The sequence below is a fragment of the Artibeus jamaicensis genome, unplaced genomic scaffold (genome assembly GCF_021234435.1).
Source record: "Artibeus jamaicensis isolate MK-2021 breed Jamaican fruit bat unplaced genomic scaffold, CSHL_Jam_final scaffold_847, whole genome shotgun sequence".
NCBI classification, from domain to species: domain Eukaryota; kingdom Metazoa; phylum Chordata; class Mammalia; order Chiroptera; family Phyllostomidae; genus Artibeus; species Artibeus jamaicensis.
In genome coordinates this window covers 4,561,036-4,583,909 of record NW_026522057.1, presented here as the reverse complement: position 1 = coordinate 4,583,909, position 22,874 = coordinate 4,561,036, and the positions used below count along the sequence as shown (strand labels likewise).

Below are 22,874 nucleotides of genomic sequence, written 5' to 3'. Positions count from 1 at the left end.
GTGGTGGTTCTCAAACTCTGCTTTGAAAAATACTGATGCCTGCCTCCAACTCCCAGAGCCCCAGCAGGGGCAGCCGTCTCACGGGTTTTTAAGCTTCCCCAAGGGGCTCCAGTGTGGAGCCAAAGTTGAGAACCTCTGTTCTGGGGACAAGCTCCCGTGGACAGGGTTTTTTTTTAGACTACGTTCATAGTTTGGTGTGTGATTTTTTTTTCTTTTGGATATTTTTTTACCCATGTTTATTAGAAATTAGTGACTATTTTTACTTTATTTTATTCCACTTTTAAATTATATTTTATTGATGATGCTATTACAGTTGTCCCCAGTTTTCCCCCTTTGCCCCCCTCGACCCTCACCGCTATTTTAAAATTCTTCTTGCATTAGTTGGTTTTGGTCATTTATATTTCTTTCTAGAAAATTGCCCTATTTTCTGTTTTCAGATTTAGAACAGTTCTTTTCCCAAGGTCATACAGCTAGTAGGAGGCTGTCAGCCCTGTGAGTTTTGACTCATTTTTATTAAATAACCTTTTCTGTTGTTCGAACAGGTGATTTGCGTCCACGACGTCTCATCCATCTACCGAGTCCCTTTGCTACTAGAGGAGCAGGGGGTCGTAGATTATTTTCTCAGAAGACTTGACCTTCCTGTTGAGAAGCAGTCACGAAGGATGCTGATGAAGTGGAAAGAGATGGCTGACAGGTTTGCCGGCAGTTCCAGTCTTGTTCTCTTTATTATTAGGGGCTTAGGGAATTCAACTCTTGTGCTATCAACTCCTGCTGAGAAAAGGTTATAGATGCTAAGGGGCTCTAAGAAAGTCTCTCGGCTGTCGTGTGGTTGCATCATGGGTGAGGAAGTCCTGGTAGAGTTGGCCCAGGTGAGTTCAGATTACACACCTAAACCCTTGTCTCCCGTCAACTAGAAAATCAGTGCAAACAGGCATCCTAGGGGCAGCGGGTCGGAGCACATGCGCAAGGTCCACACATTGGCTGGCCGTGGCTGGCGCACTTCTGGGTGGCATCCCAAATGCCTGAGCTGTGTTTGGGAACATAGCACTTACCCTGCACCAGAAAAGAACCAGCAAAAGTGACAGTCTTTTCATACTGCTGCTGCCAGAACTCGCCACTTTAGCTGTCCCCATTCTCCTCTCCTCCTGAAGCTGTGTAATGTTCACGTGTCACATCAGGTGTCTTCACACAGGGCCTCAGAGCGCTGGGTGTGCCTCACCGTGGGCGCAGAATTAATGTGACAATATTAGTCAGCACTTGGGGAAGAGGAACGTCTCATTTCATTGCTGTGGTGTTTTCATTTTGACATTTTCCCTCTCAGACTTTCCATTTATATGTATACCTTCACGTACCTACAAGAGTGGCACACAGTTTTAGGATCTTTTTCATAAAATATTATAAACACTTTTGCTCTGTTAGTAATTAAGTTTATAGTGGAGATTTTTCATGAATATGGACAATTGTGTGTATATCCTATAATATATTTGAGTATTCACTTCATCAGATTAACTCTTGTGAATTGTTATTTTTTTTGCCCTTTGGCATTTAAATTTTTTGTGAAACAATATATGTGAGATTTTTTCCCTTTTTTTTGAATTTATTGGGGTGACATTGGTTGATAAAGGTTTCAGGTGTGCAGGTCTGCAGTTCATCACCTGTGCACATCGAATTGCATGTTCACCACCCAACCGTGCTTGAGATTTCGACGCCAGCTCTCTGTGATAGCTTCTAAAATTCTCCTGTTTAAAAGCCTGCCACACTGATCTTTTTCCTCTTTACTGTTTGGTACTCAGATAATAGACACTCCCATTAAATTCTTCCCAGACTTGTTTTTCTTCTCTTTGGAAGGATTTTTTTTTAAAAATATTTTATTTATTTATTGAGAGAGGGGAAGGGAAGGAGAAAGAGTGGGAGAGAAATATCAATGTATGGTTGCCTCTCATGAGTCCCCTGCTGGGAACTGGCCTGCAACCCAGGCATGTGCCCTGACTGGGAATCGAACCACGATACTCTGGTTCGCAGGCCCACGCTCAATCCACTGAGCTATGCCAGCCAGGGCTTGGAAGGATTTTTGACTTCATGTTTGTATGTACATTCTAATAACTTGTTGTTTCTTGACCTTTGGTTGACAGATACGATCGCTTGCTGGAGACATGCACTATTGCCCTTGTGGGCAAGTACACCAAGTTCTCAGACTCGTACGCCTCTGTCATCAAAGCTCTGGAGCATTCTGCACTGGCCATCAACCACAAGCTGGAGATCAAGGTAAGGGGGCAGGGCCAGGCACGGCCAAGGCATGGACAGGGAGGCCATCGGCTGTCCCCTGTGTGCTGCATATCTGCTTTATGGTTTCGGAGCTCAGAATTTCTTTGTAGGAGTAGACAGGACTTATGGTGGGCTCCTGGCTTAAGAACAGCAGAGCGTTTTCAGGAGATAATGAAGGGGAAAGGTGGTCAGAGTAGAAGTTGAGGGACAGTGAATGCTTGGGCTTGAATATCAAGTGACCGAGTAAAATGCCCCATGGGGATGGGGAGCCCTGGCTGGCCAGCTGCGCTTTGAAAATTGCTGGTTCCAGTTCCCTCGTCTGTGAAGTGGGAAGGCTGGTACCCGCCCCGTAGGGCTGGGAGGTTTCTCAGAAATACGTGTCCAGTTGCCTGGTCAGTGCTGGGAACCTGGGCGGGACCCAGGAATAGCAGTTGGGAGTTCTGCTCTGTGCCACGGAGGGCAGAGCCGAGCTGGTGCAACGTCAGCGCGTGGCCCTGGCCCATCTCCTTGCGGCAGCTGAGCGCGGAGAGTGGTTCGTGGGTTCCAGAACCACACAGCCAGAGCTCAGATTCTGGCTTCATTGCCTACAAGATATGTGACCCTGGGCAAGTTAGTTAACCCTCTGTACCTCAGTTTCCTCCCCTTTAAAAAGGGGTAGTGATAGCACCTTCCTCCTCGGGTCATTAGAAGAGTTAAATGAGTTCACATGAAGTGCCAAGTACCGTGCCTGGCATGGAGGAAGTATTGTATGTGTTCACTCTTCCAGAGAACCTTCCACCTGTCCCTTTCATACTGTTTCCCCGGCGGCATAGCTCCTGGCTGGGGCTTCTCAGGAGGAGATGCGCTTGCCAAGGACACTGGGGTTTGCCCCCTATGTCTCCAGGGGTTTCCCAGCGTAATAATCTAGTTTGCTTTGTGTCGGTGAACAGATTCCTGTAGGAAGACCTGTTACGCATTTTTTAAGAAATCCGGGACCTCATTACACTGCTCTGACCTGTTTTTGCTAGTTCTTTGGATCATTCATTGGTTTATCCACTCGGAGGTGGCCTGTGCCTATTGTGTGTTAGATGGTAGAGGTGAGAGGTGACTATGATGGCGGTGGGGTCTCTAAGGTGTGACAGGGCCACACAGAAGATGGGTGATCCAGCCTCGGTAGGTGTGTGAGGTTGGTGGACTTCCTCATGGAGGGACACCTGGGCGAGCTTGGGAAGATGCGTGGGGCAGAAGGGAAGGGCCTTTCCAACAGAAGGTAGAGCATATCCAGGGGCCTGGAGCAGGGACGAGCGGGGAATGGGAGGAGTCTGGAGGCGGGCCGGCCAAGGCCTGGTCATGGGTGTCCTCAGCTGGGCCACGCCTGGCTCTTGCCTCCGTGTTCAGGGAAGTCAGGGCAGGAAGAAATAGGCAGCTGAACAATCTAATTAAAAATGGGTAAAAGATTCAAACAGGCACTTTCATAGAAGTTGCCCACAGTATATGTGAAAAGATGCTCAACATCTTTTATTTGTCAGGGAAATAAATGCAAATGCAATCACAGTGAGAGACCAGCACACACTGGCCAGAGTGGCTGAGAGTGTAGGTGAGGACATAGAGCTCGGACCGTGCTGGTGGGAGTGTAACGTGGTGCGACCACCTTAGAAAACAGCCTGGCAGTTTCCTGTGAGGTTAAGTGCACACTTACTGTGTGACCCAGCAGCGCCACTCCCAGAAATTTACTCGAGACCTGAAAACATGTCTACAAAAATACTTTTATATAAATGGGCCAGTTATTCATGAGAGCCAAGATCTGGAAACAACCCAAAGGTCCAGAGCAAGTCAGTGGATAAACACGTTGGGGTCTGTTCCTGCTCAGTAATAAAGAGGAACGTACTGTGATAGACACAGCAACACAGATGAATCTCAGAAACGTGCTGAACAAAAGAAGCCAGACAGAACCGGCTCCATACTGTGTGGTGCCAGTTACATGACGTTCTAGCAGATGCAAGATGCACCTGCAAGATGCACCACACCTGTGGTGAACGGAAGTGGCCAGGAGGTGGTTCACAGGGGGGTAAAGGGCTTTTCTGGGGATGGCAATACCTTTTTATAAGTGGATCGCGGTGGGGGTGGGGTCACACCACTGAGCGAGTGATAAAATTCATCAGAGTGGTCCACCCCTTGTCTACCTGAGGCCTGGGACAGATACTGTGCTTACGTTTTACTGTATGTAAATTCAACTTTAATGAAGTTGAAAACGATGAAAAGCAATCCAGGTGGAAGATGGCCGGGGGAAGGTGGACCACAGAGGACACTCGGAACCTGCTGCAGCAGCTCCTAAACAGAGTGCCTGAGCGGACGGAGATGGGTTAGGGAGTGAAAGGATTTTGAAGGAAATGCTTGTGTTTTAAAATAGAAGAAAGATTTTAGTGTTTATTTTAAGTGATTACTAGGTTTAAATCTGTTAAGAGTATCATTTTAAAACGTTGGAAATTGAGCGAGAAAGGACATTGGTAATACTGCATAGCAGTTACGAAAGAGCGCGGCTCTGGAGTCACAGCCGCCCCTTTCCTCTGCCCGCTGCTCCCAGTACATCGACTCCACGGACCTGGAGCCGAGCACCTTGCAGGAGGAGCCCGTGCGCTACCATGAAGCCTGGCAGAAGCTCTGCAGCGCCCAGTGAGTAGCTCTGCCTCTGCTTTCCAGGGAATTGGGTTTTTGTTTGTTTGGTTTTGGATTTTATTTATTTATTCTTAGAGATGAGGGGAGGGAGGAAGAGGGAGAGAAACACCACTGCTCAGTTGCCTCTCGTGTGCGCTCCGGTGGGGGCTGAACCCGCAACCCAGGCGCGTGCCCTGACCAGGAATTGAACCTGCGACCTTTCACGTTGTGGGACGATGTCCAACCAACAGAAGCCACATGGATCGAGGCGGCTTGGGGTGGTTTCAGTGCACAAAATGCTGTGCTTTCATGTGCTGGTGGTAAATCTGCTTGTTGAACCGTCTTTTACTTATGAAAAGCCTACATTCTGGATGATTTCGTCTTTACCAAATACACCTTATCAGTGCAGTTGAATCTGAAGAGAACCTGTTCTCATTTCATTGATACTCTTCGCTGTGTGCATCTATCGATGAGGCTCATTTAAAGCTTTCCACCCAGAAGGTCTGACGAGTGTCTGTTAGTAGAGGATCCTGAGTAGTTTGTTTTCAGCAGCTGCTGTTAACAACCCTAAAACACGAGCAGGAGTTTCTAGTTCACGAGAAGAACTGACTGTGACTGCCCCGGTGGCTGAGGCCCGGGGTGGGCGTGGCGCTCTGTGCCGATGAGGAAAGGCCTCCCTACCCAGGGAGCACCGTAGGCCAAGAGGTTAAAAAACTGTGTTTATGTGAATACAGATGAAAAACTAGGAAAGAGACCATGCCTGTGACGGAGGCCGTGGGGTGCAGTGTTTCACTGTTGTGTAGCATCTTGTTTCCCCTCGTTGTGAGCACGTTGTAGCGTCACTAAGGAAAGTCCGCGGTTCTGTGTGTGCTCGGAGTTCGTGGTGTCTGCATTCAGCTTGTTGGCAGTCCTGCAGTCGCAGACATTGTCTAGTGCGGGGTGTGCAGACTAACCTTACCATGTCTGCATCCGGGAACTGGCTTCTGGGAGGTGATCGGGAGCCAGACTGGTGGAAGGGGGGTCACCTTATGCTGTGCTCTCTTGTGCAGTGGAGTGCTGGTCCCTGGGGGATTCGGCGTTCGAGGGACGGAAGGGAAAATCCAAGCTATCGCCTGGGCTCGGAAACAGAAGAAGCCTTTTTTGGGTAAGAAGTAGGAAGGAACACGAGGAAGGTGCCAGCAGGAGTCTGTAAGTGAAAGGGATCCGCACAGCCAAAGGCAGGCCTGTTTGGTTCTCTTGGGGAGAAATCCCCAAGATGATTTAAGAGATCCCCAAATCCTCCTTGAAGATGGGAAGTTTAAACTTTGAGTTGCGTGTAGATGTGGTGGAAGCCTCAAAGAATGAAATGTCAGGAAATCTTGGTTATTTACTGAACTTGTCTTCTGGGCAAGACACATTGGAGACTGTTTTCCACCCTCACATGAAGCAGCAGCGGGCTGTGATTGGGTGAGGTGACTTGGGGGCAGGGAAACTTGACCTTTTGATGTACTGAATAGAATATTGTTTATTTCTAAAATTGAACGACTTCCCAAACCTGGAGTCTTCACATACACAAAGATCCAGTGTTTGAAATCCGATATGGACAAAACGTAGCCGGGTGCCCGTCTACAGCAGGGAGTTAGGAGGGCTTGTGATGAGAGTGTTGGGGACCAGCAGCTGGTGGGGTGTGGGTGCCGCCTTTTCAGCGGGGCTTCATTTGTTTTCCTCTCCCATCTGCAAGGCGTGTGCTTAGGAATGCAGCTGGCAGTGGTGGAATTTTCAAGGAACGTGCTGGGATGGCAAGGTAAGTGTCTACTTAAAAGCTTGTTAAACTCCTGCTTCCATGTTCCAGGAGGGCGTGAAGGCCGGTGCTTTTTGGGTCATCGGGGGCCGTGGAGAAGGACTGGCCCAGTCTCTCAGTACCTCTCGGGGCCTATTAACGGGACCTTTATTGAGGGAGGGCGCGGCTCCTCCAGGCAGAACCCCGGGAAGGAGGGAGCATGGCTGAGGTCACTCTCTGACTCCGTATTTCCTGCTGTGGAGATCCTCACACTTCGGTCGCCATGACCGTCATCCCCGAGCTGGTGTCCAGCAATAAAACTCCGCTTATGTGAGGTTGTGCAGTTATTATGAACTCGGGCTGTGGGGCTGGTCAGACCAGGGCTCAAATTCTGACTTTACCACTTGTTATGGACGATTCGAGGCAAATTCCTTAGCCTTTCTGGGCCTCTGTACCTTCTGTAAAAGGGGGTGATACTGGTATCCATTTCACACGGTTGCAAATGGTAAATGAAACAGTGCACTCGGGCAGGCCCAGCGCAGGGACGGCAGACAACAGTCCTGCTGGCTCCACGCCTGGCTGCCTGTGTCACTGTGTCCAGTCCAGCCCACGGCCTGATGGCCTCCAGCACAGTAGTTTATGTCTCTGTTCTGTGGTGTGACTGGTGTTCTGCGCCATGTGGCAGCTCATCAATTACTAATTCAACCTGAGCTGCCTCACAGTATGGAGACCGACCAACTTCCAAATGACAAGCCCAGTGGGCAAGCACGTGATGAGCTCGCTGGTGTCCCCTGGCCGAGCTCAGAGCAGGTATGGGGGAACAACCACGAAGTGAATCGGGGGGTGTGGTTCACTGCATCCACCACTGGACGAGTCTGCCACAGCCCCTCATTCCCTGTAGTCCAGCTGACAGTAGCTTTTCAGAAAGACCTCCTGAGTTCTGAGAAAAAGAACCAAAGCAACCCGAAGAACGTATAAGTGTCTGGCTTTACGAAGTACGTGTGATTCTTCTGTGGCCAGCCTGCTGGTAACGGCTGGGCTCATTCCCGTTTTTCCTGAGAGGTCACCTCTCGGTAACACCGCGGGTGGTGGCCCGCTCTCATGGGCAGCGGGCCCAAGCTTCCGGCTGCTGAGCAGGTGCCGCCTGACCACCCCCTGCCCCCCTGGAGCTGCTCCTCTGGGCACTGTCACCCCTTTGCAGCTGTCACTTCCTGCCACCACTCACCTTCCCTGGAGGATGAGTAGCTTGGCTCTTTTCCTTCCAGTCTTTAGTGGTTTTGCTTATGCTCAATTCAGCAAAAGATAGAAAGGTTTTATAGGTTTTTCAAATCGGCTGGTTTCTGACGTAGCTGTTGAGTGAGGCAGTTGAGCAGGGCAACGTGTAAGATGCTGAGGATGAAGAAACAGGGCTCGCCCGTCCCGGACGGAGACGGTCTGAGACGGAAAGCGGACGCACTTGAGGCCACAGTCGGTTTCCGCCTCGCCACTTTGTACGGCTTCGACTCCTCCCGGAGAGTTACGGGTTTAATGGGAAAAATGTGCTTGTGTGTATATTTTTATATCTTTAAAATATTGTCCCAATTTTTTATTCTAATCACTGAATGACTTTCAATAGGAGGGAAATTGTGATTGTGAGCTTAGGAATGAAACTTACAAGAAATCGGATTTGTTTGTAAATATTTTCATAGCACAGATATTTTGATTTTTCAGATGCCAATTCCACAGAGTTTGACCCCAACACCAGCCATCCTGTGGTGAGTGCAGTGCTGGCCTCTCGCCAGGGCTTGGAGGGCGGGACTGGTCGCTGATGAAGGTGGTTGGTGGTTGGACACAGGCAGTGAGGCCACGTGGGTGCGTCCCCGAGAACCCCGTGTTCCTGATTCTCAGGCCTGCTGCGTGGGAGGGACTTCCTTATTCTTGTATAATTTCTCACTGCTCTTCCCAGATTGCCACAGAAGGTTTTAAGGACAGGTGCCCCCCCCAGCCAGCTCAGGGGATCCTGACTGAAATAATTCCCCATCCCAACTCCCCTTAGCTCCCAGGAGCACTTCATAATAACACTGATACGGAACACGTACAGGCTCTTATCACGTGCTGGGCACTGTCTACTGCTTTATACACAGGGGTGGGCAAAAGTGGGTCAGCAGTTGTTCATCTGAGAAACTGTAATACAGGAATAAACAGTAACACAGAAATTGTTCTGTGCGCTCACAACTGTAAACCCCCTGTAGCCCACCCCCGTGTATTGATTCATTGAATTCCCCACACCGCTGGGAGGTGAGCATATCATTAAAGAACTTCTGGAATGTAGCACCAGTTTGTTTCATGGTCGCCAGAGCCTTTGGAGACCAGCGTGCCTTGAGTTCTGTCTGGCTCCTCCCAGAGGAGCGTGGCTCCTCCCAGAGGAGCGTGGCTCCTCCCAGAGGAGCGTGGCTCCTCCCAGAGGAGCGTGGCTCCTCCCAGAGGAGCGTGGCTCCTCCCAGAGGAGCGTGGCTCCTCCCAGAGGAGCGTGGCTCCTCCCAGAGGAGCGTGGCTCCTCCCAGAGGAGCGTGGCTCCTCCCAGAGGAGCGTGGCTCCTCCCAGAGGAGCGTGGCTCCTCCCAGAGGAGCGTGGCTCCTCCCAGAGGAGCGTGGCTCCTCCCAGAGGAGCGTGGCTCCTCCCAGAGGAGCGTGGCTCCTCCCAGAGGAGCGTGGCTCCTCCCAGAGGAGCGTGGCTCCTCCCAGAGGAACGTGGCTCCTCCCAGAGGAGCGTGGCTCCTCCCAGAGGAACGTGGCTCCTCCCAGAGGAACGTGGCTCCTCCCAGAGGAACGTGGCTCCTCCCAGAGGAACGTGGCTCCTCCCAGAGGAACGTGGCTCCTCCCAGAGGAACGTGGCTCCTCCCAGAGGAACGTGGCTCCTCCCAGAGGAACGTGGCTCCTCCCAGAGGAACGTGGCTCACGGGCGAGGACGGTGCCTCATTTGTCTTTGACCCCCTGGCTCAGGGGCGGCAGGCTTGTTCTTGACACTGAGAAAGCTGCATTAAACCGGATGGGCAAAGCTCTTGGTGTCAAGGCGCTTCGACATCATCAGTATATGTGTGTTGGCCTGAAATTGAACTTTGCTAATACCAAGACTGCAGGAGAAAGTCAAAGGTGTTGAAATGTGGGGGCGGTGGAGGCGCGGGGCACGGGTCAGACAGCACAGGGGACATGTGTGACCCCAGTCCTGTCCCATGTACGTGCAGTGGCGTTCGTCTTTGTGAGAACTGCCGCCGCCCAGCAGCACGTGTGGGCCCAAGCGCTGGGCACAGGAACGGCCTGCCGCTCACCAGAACCAGCCAGAGGATACAGCCCCTATGCAGTGATGGTTTAGAAATACTCATTGGGAGGCATTTTCCCCTGTGACAAACCTCTTCTACAAGGACAGACTGGGGAAGGAGGGCTTCCTCACGGGCTGGTGCCGGCGGTCCGTCTACAATGGAAGCAGCCTGCCAGTGCGCGTTTGTGTTCCACACCTGCAGGTCATAGACATGCCAGAGCACAACCCCGGGCAGATGGGCGGGACCATGCGGCTGGGCAAGAGGAGGACCCTGTTCCAGACCAAGAACTCCGTCATGAGTAAGAGCGGCCTCCCCCGCCCCCGAACTGGCCCAGCCTCGGGCTCGGCTCCTCCAGGACGCACGTCTTGGGGTGGTGCTGGGCTCTGGGGTGTCTGGTTCTGTTCTTGCTTGAGCAGCTCTCGTCCCTTCCCAGCCGTGCACCGTTGTTGGGCCACACCGGAACAGGCGAAGCCTCGGCGGCATCAGGAAGCTGCAGGCAGTGGGGGCAGGGCCGGGGGACCGTGGGCGTGGGTGTGTCACCAGAGTGAGGCAGTTTGGTGAAATCCATTGTAATCTGTTCCTTTCCTTACCTAATCTGTGAGATAAACCATATGAAATTGCTGATGTTGGCAGTTTCTGTCCCCCCCAAAAAAGAAAATGAAAATGGCAGTTTCATAACGTTCAACCTAGGTAGATTTAATTCTAAAAATACTTGCAGGTGCTAAAGATTTAGGGAAAATTTGGGGCGGAAAATATTTTTAAAAATTAAGATATAATTTTCTTGCCTGCTGGGAACATTCTCTCTATACAGGGTGGGGCAAAACAGGGTAACAGTTGTTCATATGGAAAACAATACAGTACTTAAATAAGGTACCGGAGTGAACGGCCCCGGGTACTCGCAGCTGTAGCCCAAGTCCGCCCTCCCCTGCAGCAGCAGAGGCAGCTGTGTGTCTGTAGGGTCTGGGGCGTGATCTGCAGTCCCTCCATCTGTAACGCTCTGCGGGGTTGGGGCTCGCACCCGGCCACCCCCAGCATCTTGTGAAACAGTCCACTTGCCAGTGCAGCACTTACTTGTTCACGGCAGCCCCCGGGTACTGAGGGTCTGGACGACTGACTGAACTGCCCAGCGCTGGCCCTGACGGGCACCGGTGTGCCTCCTAATGCAGCTCCCTCGGGGCTTAGGACGTTTGCTGCATCCTGGTTTGTTCTCCAAGGCAGTTTCCAGCAGAAGCGCTTTGTGCCTCAGGTTGGCGGGTGGCGATTCAGTCTGTTTCTGTCAGTGGGTCGTGCTGTGGTCGAGAAGAGTCAAAATCCAGACTTAGTCCCTGTTGCGCCGCTCCCAGCTGGTGGCCGTGGTGGGCGGGAGAGTCCCAGCAGTAACCTGCAGAGGCCTGACCGTGTGGATGATGAAAGGAAAGTGGAAAGCAGGATGTGGTTGTGAATAGGTTTTTTATTTTTTGTAAAATCAATTCTTTACATTACATCAGCTTACTTGCCTTTTTTTTTTCCTTTGGCCAGGGAAGCTCTATGGGGATCCAGATTACTTGGAAGAGAGGCACCGCCACAGATTTGAGGTGAGGAATTGAGATTTGTGACTTTTGAAATAATCTTCTTTCTCTTACTTTGGGAACAGTAAGCTGAGAAATTATTCTTCGTTCATCAACAGGTGAACCCAGTCTTGAAAAAGTGTTTGGAGGAGCAAGGCTTGAAGTTTGTTGGCCAAGACATTGGAGGAGAGAGGATGGAAATCGTGGAGTTGGAAGGTCATTACTTGGGCTGTTGTATTTAACGGAAAACTTAGTGAGGTTTCCTTGGTATGTGGGAAAATATGAAAATGTTAGTTGTTACCCTCGACCTCCCATAGTTGGAAAGCAGCACTGTTTTGGGGGGCAGGGGCGTCTGGAACCCTGGGACGGCAGGGTCCCCAAGGATGAGCTTCGTGCCGTGGCGTCTGTGGGCAGCTGTGTCTGACCTCTGGCCTCGGTCCCTTGTTCTCTGGGATGAGAGTGCGGACTTGGTGTGTGAGCCCCTTTCTAATCTAAGGTGATCTGCACGATGCAACCCCTTGGAGGTCCGGGGTGCCAGGGACAGGAACCAGGAGAAGAGGTCCCTTCACCGGGAATGTGACAGAGTGCGGGGAGGGGGCTTCACATCTCCCATGCCTTGTGCTTGCTTTTACCCAGGCTCTGATCAAGACACTGTTTTCAGATAATCACAGTGTTTGTGGGAATGTGAAACATTTAACAAGCTTTTTCTCCTTGTCCGAAATTGACATGCACACACATAGCGAAGCCCTCTCTCTTGCATCTTTATTTCAGAGCACCCCTTTTTTGTCGGGGTTCAGTACCACCCCGAGTTCCTGTCCAGACCTATCAAGCCATCCCCGCCGTACTTTGGCCTCCTCCTCGCCTCCGTGGGGAGGCTCCAGCATTACCTCCAGAAAGGCTGCAGACTCTCGCCCAGGTGGGTCCGCCTCTCCAGTCCTTCGGGTGGTCTCGGGTTCGTGACGGCGAGCCGTCGCCCCCTAGTGGGGAGCAGAGCCACAGGAGCCAGGGTGCTGCTGTGGGGCCGTGACCTTCCCCTTGCACTGTGGTCAGGCCCCCCATCCGCAGCATTGGGGTTCTGGGGCTACATCTGTAAGTAGGACCCTACGGTCCCAGGGGAGCTGTGGCTTTTCCCAGGGTGCTGGCCAGGGCCCGGGCAGTGTCACATGCCTGTGCGCCTTAACCCAGAGCCTGTTAGTTACTCTGAGCTGGTAGCTGGGGGATCACAACTGAAGCGTGACTCCCATGTGTATCTTGTGTAACTAGAAGTTCTACAGCTTTATGCTGAATGTGTCGCGCCATGCAGGGTCTTTCTGACATCTGCTGTGTGCAGACGAGTGTCCTTGTGGTAATGAGGACGCTCGCAGAGACAGGCTTAGTGGGTTATCGGTGGGAGATGATGACCAAGCTGTGTGGGCTCTACAGGGACACGTATAGTGACAGGAGCGGGAGCAGCTCCCCTGACTCGGAAATCACCGAACTGAAGTTTCCATCAGTAAATCACGACTGAAGGTAACGTATGTATTTTTAAGCTTTAGTGGTTTTTTTTTATGGAGGTAACCCTAGAGTTGCAAGAATGCCATGAGTTTAGTGTTGAAATTTTCATCTGCCAGAGACTGAAATGGTGAGGTTGGCGTGGGCATCAAATGGGTGCGGCCCCTCCCGGTACAGGCCGTGGCCCACCCTGCTCCCGGGGCTCCAGGCCTGGGCGGCTGTCTCCTCGCCGGTTGCTGCGTTCAGGTGCCAGTCTGACCGAGCCCCGGAGAACTGGGTTCTTAGCCATTCGATGCTCCCTGTGTCCATGAACTAGAGATCCTGAGGGGGAGGCGAGTGTGGTATTTGTCATTTTTGCAGAGCCTCAGCTTTCATCAGGAAGTGCTTTAAGAATTACACGTGCAGCACTTTAATGTTAATTGCTGCTTAAAGTCCAAACAATCTTTGAACACACTCGGCACGTTAGTCTTTACAGTGACAGGGCACGTGAGTCCTCACAGCACGGCAGCTGCACGCACCGCCGTGAGGGGGGTGAGGTCCTGCCCGGGCAACTGCAACTGCGTGAACTGTGGCAGCTGCAGCACAGTCTCCTGCTCAGGGTATCGGGGGTTTGGGGGTGTCAGTCAGGGATCTGTGGGGTCTGCAGGGAGAGCCAGGGATGTGGCATGGTCTCATATTTGGGGTGAGGATCCCCTCGCAGTTAAGAGGAGCTCTTGCCCAGGGCACGGGCAGGTAGCCTCCTTGGCTCCTGCGTACCTTGCGTTCACCACCAGTGGGCTCTGCTTTGCACAGATCTGGTCGAATGGGCACACAGCCAGTGATAACTGGAATGAGGTGGGTGGGCGAGAGGGGTGGACTCGTATGGGGAAGGGGGTGGTGGTTGCTTAGCCACCCCAGGGCGAGTGTGTAGCCCCCAGGGACTGGCCAATGCTGTCCACATGATGGTGTGCGAGAGGCTGGTCCATAGTCTAAGAAACTGCAGCAGAGAGAAGAAACTTCAGTGGTCGGGGCACAGGTTTGGTCAGTGAGGTGGGATCTCTGCAGGCCCCGCTGGGTGGGGCGCGCTGCCCGCGGCACAGCTAGGAGGCGGTGCTGTGGGACGAGCTCCTACTGGGGCGGATGCAGGGGCCCACGTAAGATCTCAAAAATCTACAACTTCAGAGGGGTTATGAATTTAGCTTGTAATTATCCTTTTAGGCTCCTACTACTGGTCTTCAAAGAAAAAGACATAGTTTATCCCAGCAGCTGATAAAAATCCTGACTTTTCTACTTTAACATACATCTAACAGAATTGCTAATTTATTTTTATTTTTCTTTTAAGCAGGGGTGATTCTTCAAGAGAGTCTTCAGACTTTGGGAGTTTACAGCTTTGATTTTACACTCAGCTTTTGACACTTCCTTTAAATTATGTTTTTATTAAGAATATTTTATTATGGGGGAAAGGTGTGTGGAGGACTATGTGACTCGCATGTCCCGTCATGTGCATCGGCTCCTACACGGTGTGAGGCCTGGTGTTGGCGCTCTCCATGTCAGTCCCCCAGCCTCAAACGAGAAGCAGGACATCTGGGCAGGAGTGGGTGACAGACGGGGCTGGCTACCAGGAGTCTGGGTTCGAGAGCGCAGCCTGCCTCCCCAGGGAGGCCCAGAGCGATGTAAAGAGTTTAACGCGGAGGGGGTTGTGGCTAACACGGCACTCGGTGCTGGCGACCTTGCCGCCAAGGGCAGTGACACCAGAAACAGCCTTGGCACTGCCCTGTGCCGTGGGGACTCTCCGTGCCCACTGTGGCTGGTACTCGTTCAAAGGGACGGCCAGTTTGCTGTCACACGAAGTGGCAGTAAGTCTGTGTCTCTGAAGCCCAATTTTAAATCCCTGCCCTCTGGCTGTGCTTCTCTCCTGGGGCTGGGAAACACTCCTTGCATCAAGGGGTCGCTTAAAAAGGAACAAAGAATTTGGGGGGAAGCTGCCTCTAAAACCCTCTCACATATAGACAGCTTTGCTTGAAGCGATTCTTCCTTCCAGGGCGGCGTTACTGCGGTTGAAAGGCCATATGAAGCTCTATTTTCTTCACTTGGTGTCATGATAGGCACTGCTGTGTGCCCATTATATTCTGGCTGGACTTGTATACTCTAACTTAAGAAATAAATAATGCAGAACAAGAGCTTCGCACTGTGTTTGTGATGCCGCTTCTGTCACGGCCGGCGGAGCTAAGTGCCAGGCATGTCTGTGTGCGGTCGGTCACCTGACCTGTCAGCACCAGGCTCTCCTCCAGGTGGGCAGCCTCAAGTGGAAGATCCGATGGTTCAACATTCAGAAACTGCGAGGAGCCCCGGCTGGGTGGTCGGTCGATGGGAGCGTTGTCCTGCACACCAAAAGGCTGCGGTTCGATCCCTGGTCAGGGCACGTACCTGGGCTGTGGGTTTGGTCCCAGTCAGGGTGTGACAGGAGGCAGCCAGTCCGTGTTTCTCACATCGGTATTTCTCTAAAATCGATTTAAAAAAATAGCCTCAGATTTAAAAAATTCAGAGAGGAGACTTTTTTTAAAAGTGGGAACTAGAATTTCCCAAAAGACATCACATTTAGGTTCTCAGCATACAAAGATAAGAGATTCTAAGACGCGTGGGCGCTGTGCATGGTCTGATCCTGAGAAAGGGGCAGTGGACGTGTTATGAAGACAGCCCTCCCGCTGCCGGGCCAGACCCGGGTCCCCACACACGGGCCCGGGGCCGCAGGACTGCCTCGTGGGTCCTACTCCCTGAGCTCGGAGTCCAGGTCGTGGCCCTCCCTGGGTGGTTTTTCCTTTGAACTTAGCGATGCCGGCGCTGTGGCTGCTGAGCACACCCTCTCATGAACAGTCTCCTCTGCAGAGGCTTGGAGCTCAGGCCGGGTTGTTTGTTGGTCAACAACTGTCACTCATTCACCTCTGAGAAACCAGGGATGGAGGAGAAAAGGTTTCTTTCTCACCATTGCGTTCCCCCATCAGAGACCCAGAAAGGAAGTGGGTCCCTTTTATCCTTCACTGACTAGTCCAGGGCCACCGTCACTGCTGAGGCCCAGAAGCTGCCGTTCCTCCTCCTGACCAAGAGCAGCCCAGCTGCCTGTGACTCTGTCTCATGGCCAACATAAAATGCCTTCACTTTCGGTGGCCTCCGCACTCGTCTGGCACAGTACTCTGAGGGGGGCTTATCCGGTGAACTCGCCTCTCCCTAGAAGGCCTGCGGTCCCAGCAGACAGTCATCAGTTCTGTTTGTAAGGGCTGCTCCCTGGACTGAGGGCTCTGACCAGCTGGTGGAGAGGTGGCAGCGGCAGTGGCCCCGGGGAAAACGCCCTGGGTGGTGCGAGGTGGTTTGCAGGAGCCACAATGGTTAGATGTCCCCCACCCTGCCTTTAAGAGTGCCCCAGATGACCAGCTGTTAGGTGCTAGTCACTTGCACGACTTTCTAGAACAGGGACCCCAATGCCTTTCCATGGCTTGGGAAGCCTGACCAACCTTGCCAACCAGCTGTGTGGAGGAGACTGTACTAGGAATGAGACTGCATCGGAGGGTGGTCTTCCATGCCCAGTGTCCACTGACCAGCACCCAGAGGCTTTGTGGGAGGAAGCCGGGTGAAGGTCTTCTGGTGTCCAACCCAGGTGCTCGGGGCTGGTCCTGAGCAGCCTGGAGTGGCTCCGCTGCAACTTGGCTGCACCTGCCTTGGTAGAAACCAGCTGTTTCCCAGTCAGAGCATTTCTGAGGATTGTGATGCCTGGGCTAGCATCTGTCATGGAAGCAGGAGGGGGTGGGGCGTGTAATTTAAAATAGAGTGGGGCCCTGGCTGGTGCGGCTCAGTGGACTGAGTACCAGCCTGCAAACCAAAAGGTTGCTGGTTTGATTCCCAGTCAGGGCACATGCCTGTGTGCAGGCCAGGTTCCCAACAGGGGGCGCACAAGAGGCAACCCCACACTGGTGTTTCTCTTCCTCCTTCTTCTCTCTAAAAATAAAAAAAATCTTTAAACAAAAAAGTTGGTCAGTGTTGCTGGAGTGCACGAGCAGGGGCTGGAGGAGGCGTTGAGGGAGGATGGGTCAGGTCAAGGACAACCACGTAGATCATGGTGTGGGTTTTGCTCAAGGTAGTGGGGAGCTCAGGCCTGTCCTGATTCAGATGCTGCCTTTCTAGTGTCTCTGGCTCTGTTGGTGGAGGTGGTTGTGGGGAAATGGCTGAGCGAGACTGCTCCAGTGGCCAGAGGGTGCTTGGAATGGAAGTCTGACCCTTTTGGGGCAGGAGCTGTTATGTGCTGGAGAGATGGCACAAGCCTGAGGATGACCAAGTGCACTGTTAGCTGCAAGGAGGTAGCACTTTACCCCAAAGTGCCCAGTCATGAGGCAGAGCTGGGCTGGAACCTGCCCATCTGGGCTCCTTCCCCCTCCTCTGTGTGGTAAGAACCCAGGGCTGGCTTGGCCTCCTGGACAGAACTGGGTATGGGACTTGTAGCCCAGCTGCATCCAACTGGCTGGCCAGGTGTCCTTGAAGTAATCATTCCTGCCCCAGGTTCCTGTAGTTTATTAAAAAGCTACACGAGTCACAATTTCCAGCATGCCAGGCGTGGGGGCTGCAAGGTAGCCTGTTTGCCCTGCAGCCACAGTTAGCGATGCTCCTTGCCATCTGCAAGGGGGATTTCCCAAGACCACAAATGCCTTTCTGGCCTTGTCTAGCCAACAGGAGTCCATAGACCCCAGCCCGGGCAAGATGAGCACAGTAGGGGCAGGGAGGGTCCCTTCTATCTCAGCCTTAGTATAGCTCTGGCCAGGTTTTTACAGGTTCTTTCTGAAGGTAAGGTTCCTTGGAGATCATGCTAAAAGCAATTTCTTAGCTACCCAGTCCGGGGTCTGCTCAGGATTGAAGCCACGTGGGGACCAGCCCGTGCATGTGCAGTGCTCCTGAAGGAGTGCCCTCTGAGTAGCCAGATGGGTTTATTGGGAGGACTTTGGCTCCAATTGGAAATCGCAGCGTCTCCCAGGGAGAGCGGCAGCTTCACCCCTGCCCTCACTGGCCCCTGGGGCTTCACAGGACGCAGCAGATGCAGGAGACGGGGCTGCGCTGCTGCAGCTGCTGCTGGAGCTGCTCCTTCTCCTCCATCAATGCCTTCACCCTCTGCTCCAGCTTGCTCTGCTCTGCTCTGCTGCCCACTTCTGCGGGGACATCATAGAAGCAGATGTCTCAGCCAGCGATTTTCAACCTTTTTCATTTTGTGGCATGCAGAAGCTAATTACTAAAACTATGTGGCACATGAAATACAGTTTTTGCCAGTCTGACAAATAGGTATAATTTTGATTCATTCACACCAGACGGCTATTATTGTGTTCATTGTTGTCATTTTTTATCTGACAGTTTCAGGGAGAAGAGGTCAGTGCCCCTGACTAAATCGTCAGGTGTTGAACATTTAAAAAATTCTTGGGGCACCCCAGCTGAAAATTGCTGGCCTAAGCTGACTTCCTCTCAGGTGCTCAGACCCTCCTCCTGGGGTTGAACTGATGGAGAAGGCAAGGCTCAGGGAGCCTGGGGTGCTTGCTCAAGGCCACTCGGCACGGGGTTGACCCTGCGAGGTGGAGAAGTCAAGTCCTCTGGCCATGCAGCCACCCCTGGCCCAGTCAGCCCTGGGGTTTTAAGGAAGCCGAGCATCCCAGGCCCTGGGAGGACCCATCCTCTGCAACCTCCCTGAGTTCCAGAGGCAGGCTCAGATTGGCAGGCCCTTCCGTCTCCCGCCACTGCCCATGTCCTTCTCTCTCCATGAGCCCCTTGCCCTCCTCTGCTTTTCTGCCACCTCATGTTTCCCTCTCAAAGATGCTTTTCTTTGGCACTGTCTAGCACTCACTGCCCCCTATCTTGAGATCCTCCCCCAAAATGTGATACAGAGTCCTCAGGGTGTCTTAAAACTTCTCAGTGTCCTACTTGCTGGCTCCCCCAAGCCACACAACGGGGGAATAGAGGAGGTAGCAGGGTTACTTCGATTCAGCCCCTCTGGCACACTAAGGGGAACTTGAGCGCTGGCCCAGGACTGCTCAGTGAGTGGTGGAGGGGCCCAGCCTCAGCCACGTACCTGTCTGCACCACTCCTGGATGTCATGGACGGCCAGCGGGCCCTGGATGCTGCCGTCCCGCCGCAGGAACACCTCCCCCTGGTCTGTCTCATAGAGCTGCGGCTCTGCCTGGGCCTTGGGGGCGTGCACACTCAGGCGGATCACCTGGTGAGGGCAGCGGCAGCTCTGGATGCGGCCCCCGGCAGTGTGCTGCCCAAACACCGCCCTGCTCGTTCCTGGTTCAGGGGCCTGGGGGCTGCCTGGTGGGGCCGGGGCAGGGATGTTTCAAGTCTCTTTTCTAGTCACCCATTTCCTCGACTTGTCTTTGCCACCACCCCATGCCCAGCGCTGCTCAGCAGAGTAGATTTGGGCCATCACGTGTAGAGTGAGGACATGACAGATAACAAAACAGCCCCAGAGACCCTCCTGTCCTGCAGCGCACCTTAAGGGGCGTGCTGCTGGCGTTGGCGCTGAGCACAGGGATGAAGCTGAGCGCGTAGGCGTCGGGGAAGACCTGGGGCCTGAAGCCCTGCAGGATGGAGTCCACCAGCAGACGCACGTGGTCCTCTTCGCGGTGGCTGCAGTGGACGCCCTGCACCAGCCCGCTGTCATCGATGCCCACCAGTAGGCTGCCGCCCTCGCCATTGAGGAAGGCGCACACATAGCGCCGCAGGTGGTGCTTGAAGGTCAGACTCAGGTACTCGCCGCCGCCCCTCTTGAACTCCACGTTGCGCGACTCGCTGCCCAGGAAGGCTCCCTGGAAAAGCCACTCCTGGCCCTGGATCTCCTGGTGCATGATGGCGCTGTCCGAGCGCGCGCACCTGGGTTGGTACGGGGAGCTACGCCACGTCGGGGCCTGGGCAGGCGGGGCGTTGGTGCTCCTGGCCCGTGGGAGGCCGGAGCCGGGGCTCCGACTGGGGCCCGGGCTGAGGCCCGGGCGGGGGCCAGGGTTCGGGCCGCTGTCTTCCTCCTGCTGGGGTGGTGCAAGAGTCGGGAGCCCGGACCAAGGCACCAAGAGGGACAGGCTTCCCAGAACACCCACCTCCACCATGCTGGGGCTCAACCCACTCAGGAATCCCTATGGCCCCTCCCAGGCGGAGGGGTCTCATTCTGCCCAAGATCGTGCAGCCAATGAGCGAATGCCTGCCGGATCAAGGGCTCAAAGCGGCTACTGTTGCTTCCCGCTGGGCTGCTGCTGTCTTCCCAGGTGGACTGTGAAATGCATGTCGGGTAAGAAGAGCTCTCCTTTCCGGGGCTGAAGCTGGGCCACCTGTGGGGCAATCTCTTTCCACTCAGGTGTGGATAGACCTCTGAGGCCCAGGACTGCATCACCAGGAGGTCCTTCAGTGCCCTGAGGTCCCATGAGACAGCTTCAGGTCTCTGAACAGCAGGGGCTCCCAGAGCCCCGCTCTTCCTGATCCTCCTGAAACTTTCCCCTTAAACCCCAGTGAGGCTATGCATACCCGTGCGCCTGGGCGAGGCTCTGGGGCTTGCAGGCCTGGTGGCTCTGGGAATGCCTCACTTACCTCTCTGTGGTCTGCCGGCCGGGGGCCTACTCCCAGCACCAGCTCCTTCCCGTGGGCCACCAGCTCCTTGATGATCTGGTGCTCCTCCAAGGCTCTTTGCAGGCGCCAGGGGAGGGAGGCCAGGGTTTCGGCGTGGGTGGCCACCCGCACCAGGGCGTGGGCCTTCCTCCGCCGCCTCACCACCTCGATGTGCTCCCGCGCCACTGGCACCTCCAGTCGCTCCAGGGTGTCTCGGAGCAGACAGGTGAGCACTGGCACCGAGAACTGGGGGTTCAAGTGGCCCACGTAGAGAATATGCGTGCCGGGAGCCTGCTCCAGGCCTGAGTGCATAGGCAGGGACTCCTCTGCGGGGAGCTCCTCTTGCAGGGGCTGCTTGCCTGGGGGCTCCATGAGGGGCTCCTGCACCTGTTTTGTGCTGATCTCTTCCTGGCGGTCTCTGGAGGGGTCTCCCTCACAAGGGCTTCCAGGGTTGCTACTGCTGGCTGCTGTCCCCAAGGCCCTGGGCTCTCAGCTTGGCCCAGGCCTCCCAGGGAACTCAAGGGGTGCCAAGTAAGGCTCCTGGGAGGTTCACAGATGGGCAGGGGCTGGGGAGGGCCAGAGAGAGAGAGGGCAGAGGACTAGCAGCAAGGGGCCAGCCACCCACCCCAGGCCTAGGACAGGACAGCACAGTCAGGCAGGGCTGAGCCAGAGAACAGAGCGTGTGAGCCTGCCCCTCCATTCCACAGAAGGGAAGACTGAGGGGCATGTGTCCAGATAGAGACCGAGGGGACCAGGACTCAGGTCTCTGAGGCTTCTCATATCCTTTCATTGGCCCAGGGGTCCTGACTTCCCTCCCTCGTCCACAGGCTCGGGCCATGGGGTTTCCTGCCCACCAGAGATTACTGCTGCTTCCAGACACCAAGGAAGTTTGTTCAAGGGCCCTGGGGGAGGCTTTCTTTACCCAGGGCTCCGAGGCCTGCCTGAGGCCCCTCTGCTGCTTCTTCTTGCCTGGTCTGAACCTGGTATGAGCCCAGAGGAGGCTCTGATGGAGTCAGAGCTGGCTCAGAGGGTTTTAGAGCAGATTTTTATGCTTTGGGCACACCAATGAAAGCCTCGGCCTCTCCCCAGAAAAAAATGGACTTTGCATATGTATGTTTAATTTTTGTGGCCCTTCTTAAGAACTAGCCTAGACCGAGTCCTCTGTTTCTGGTTCAGAGAGATGAAGTGAGGAGGGGCAGAATGAGGGGCAAAGCTGGGCCCCTACCTAGCCCCATCCAGTCTCCTGCCAAGCCTGGGACCTCGCTTGCTTGCTACGCACACACTAGCCCCTGCACTTACCCCCGCACACCCAGCCTCTGGGCTGTGTGGCAGGGCCCACCGGCCTGCATCTTTTCAGACTGGATCCTTCAGGTAGGCAGGGCCGGGGGGCCACCTCAGCTGGGGTAGGGACATTCAGGGCCAATGGAAGTAGGAGGAAAAGGGATGCCTGTGACCTTCATGTCTTGACTGTTCCTGGGGGCCAGCCCTGAGCTCCCACAGCCCCTGATGCCTGGCCAGCAGCCCCCAAGGGCACTTGGGGGCTTGGTGTGGGGGTCAGTGAGAACCAGGGCTGGAGGAAGTGGGCGGGGCCTTACAACTCCCTCTGTGATCTCATCTGAGTCACCAATGCCTTCTGGGCTAGCCTTAGGCACTCAGGTGGCCAGGGTGGAAAGTCTCATAGGGGGATGTTTCCCCCTAATTCCCACCCCCACTGTCAATAGAAAGAGCTATACACAGATACACACCGGGCTGGCCCTGAGGGTCCCTCTGGGCAGCTCCCAGAACACAGGGGCTGAAGATGAAACCAATCCCATGCTCCATTCAGCACTGACAGGGCCCAGATACTTTAGGAAGGGCCAACGTGCAGTTGGTTCCAGGGCTCCCTCTGACACCAGGCCCTTCTCTGTGCCAGAGACAGAGGCTGCTGTCCAGAAGAGCACTGAAAATGGGTCAAGGCCCTTTTTGGGAGTACTCCAAATGACCAGACCCCACTGTCCAGGAGTCTGTGGAAAACCTGGGCCTGTTCTGGTTTGGCAGCCCTGACCCTCAGCTTCACAGTTAGAATCTCACAGTGGCCAAGGGGAAAAGGCATCAGGATGTGAGAACCAGTCAACGGTGAGAGCTGGCAGGGCCCTCGGGAGTCTCCTTATCCAAACCCCTCAGAGCCAGACGGACTTGAAGGAAGGGAATGACTCGCCCAAAGTGCCACGGCAAGTAGCTGGACTGGCGGGAGCCTCAGCCTTGGCTCTGAAGTCAGGCTACTTGGCTTCAAATGCTACTT

The 22,874-nt window shown here is 54.1% G+C and overlaps 2 protein-coding genes across 4 annotated transcripts in view; one reads left to right on the top strand and one right to left on the bottom strand.

Moving 5' to 3' along the window:
* Positions 1–15,153, top strand: part of CTPS1 (CTP synthase 1) — a 30,200-nt gene extending 15,047 nt beyond the window's left edge. For 2 of the 3 annotated variants that reach the window (XM_037149632.2, XM_037149634.2), the window contains 12 exons: positions 543–694; positions 2,133–2,265; positions 4,829–4,917; positions 5,949–6,043; positions 6,620–6,682; positions 8,369–8,412; positions 10,158–10,254; positions 11,475–11,530; positions 11,623–11,719; positions 12,275–12,419; positions 12,926–13,012; positions 14,319–15,153. In XM_037149632.2, coding sequence (XP_037005527.1) covers positions 543–694; positions 2,133–2,265; positions 4,829–4,917; positions 5,949–6,043; positions 6,620–6,682; positions 8,369–8,412; positions 10,158–10,254; positions 11,475–11,530; positions 11,623–11,719; positions 12,275–12,419; positions 12,926–13,010 — 1,056 coding nt within the window. In that variant the 3' untranslated portion in view covers positions 13,011–13,012; positions 14,319–15,153. Of the gene's footprint in view, positions 1–542; positions 695–2,132; positions 2,266–4,828; positions 4,918–5,948; positions 6,044–6,619; positions 6,683–8,368; positions 8,413–10,157; positions 10,255–11,474; positions 11,531–11,622; positions 11,720–12,274; positions 12,420–12,925; positions 13,013–14,315 lie in introns of all 3 variants that reach the window. The other variant, XM_037149635.2, reaches the window with a different exon arrangement.
* A 2,881-nt stretch (positions 15,154–18,034) lies between these two features.
* SLFNL1 (schlafen like 1) lies at positions 18,035–20,965 on the bottom strand. The gene is made up of 5 exons (XM_053660698.1): positions 20,576–20,965; positions 19,492–20,019; positions 19,071–19,214; positions 19,019–19,028; positions 18,035–18,147 (listed from the first exon to the last, which is right to left on the bottom strand). The coding sequence occupies exons 1-5, from the start codon at positions 20,963–20,965 to the stop codon at positions 18,035–18,037; spliced, it is 1,185 nt and encodes a 394-aa protein (XP_053516673.1).
* Positions 20,966–22,874: the final 1,909 nt, after the last annotated feature.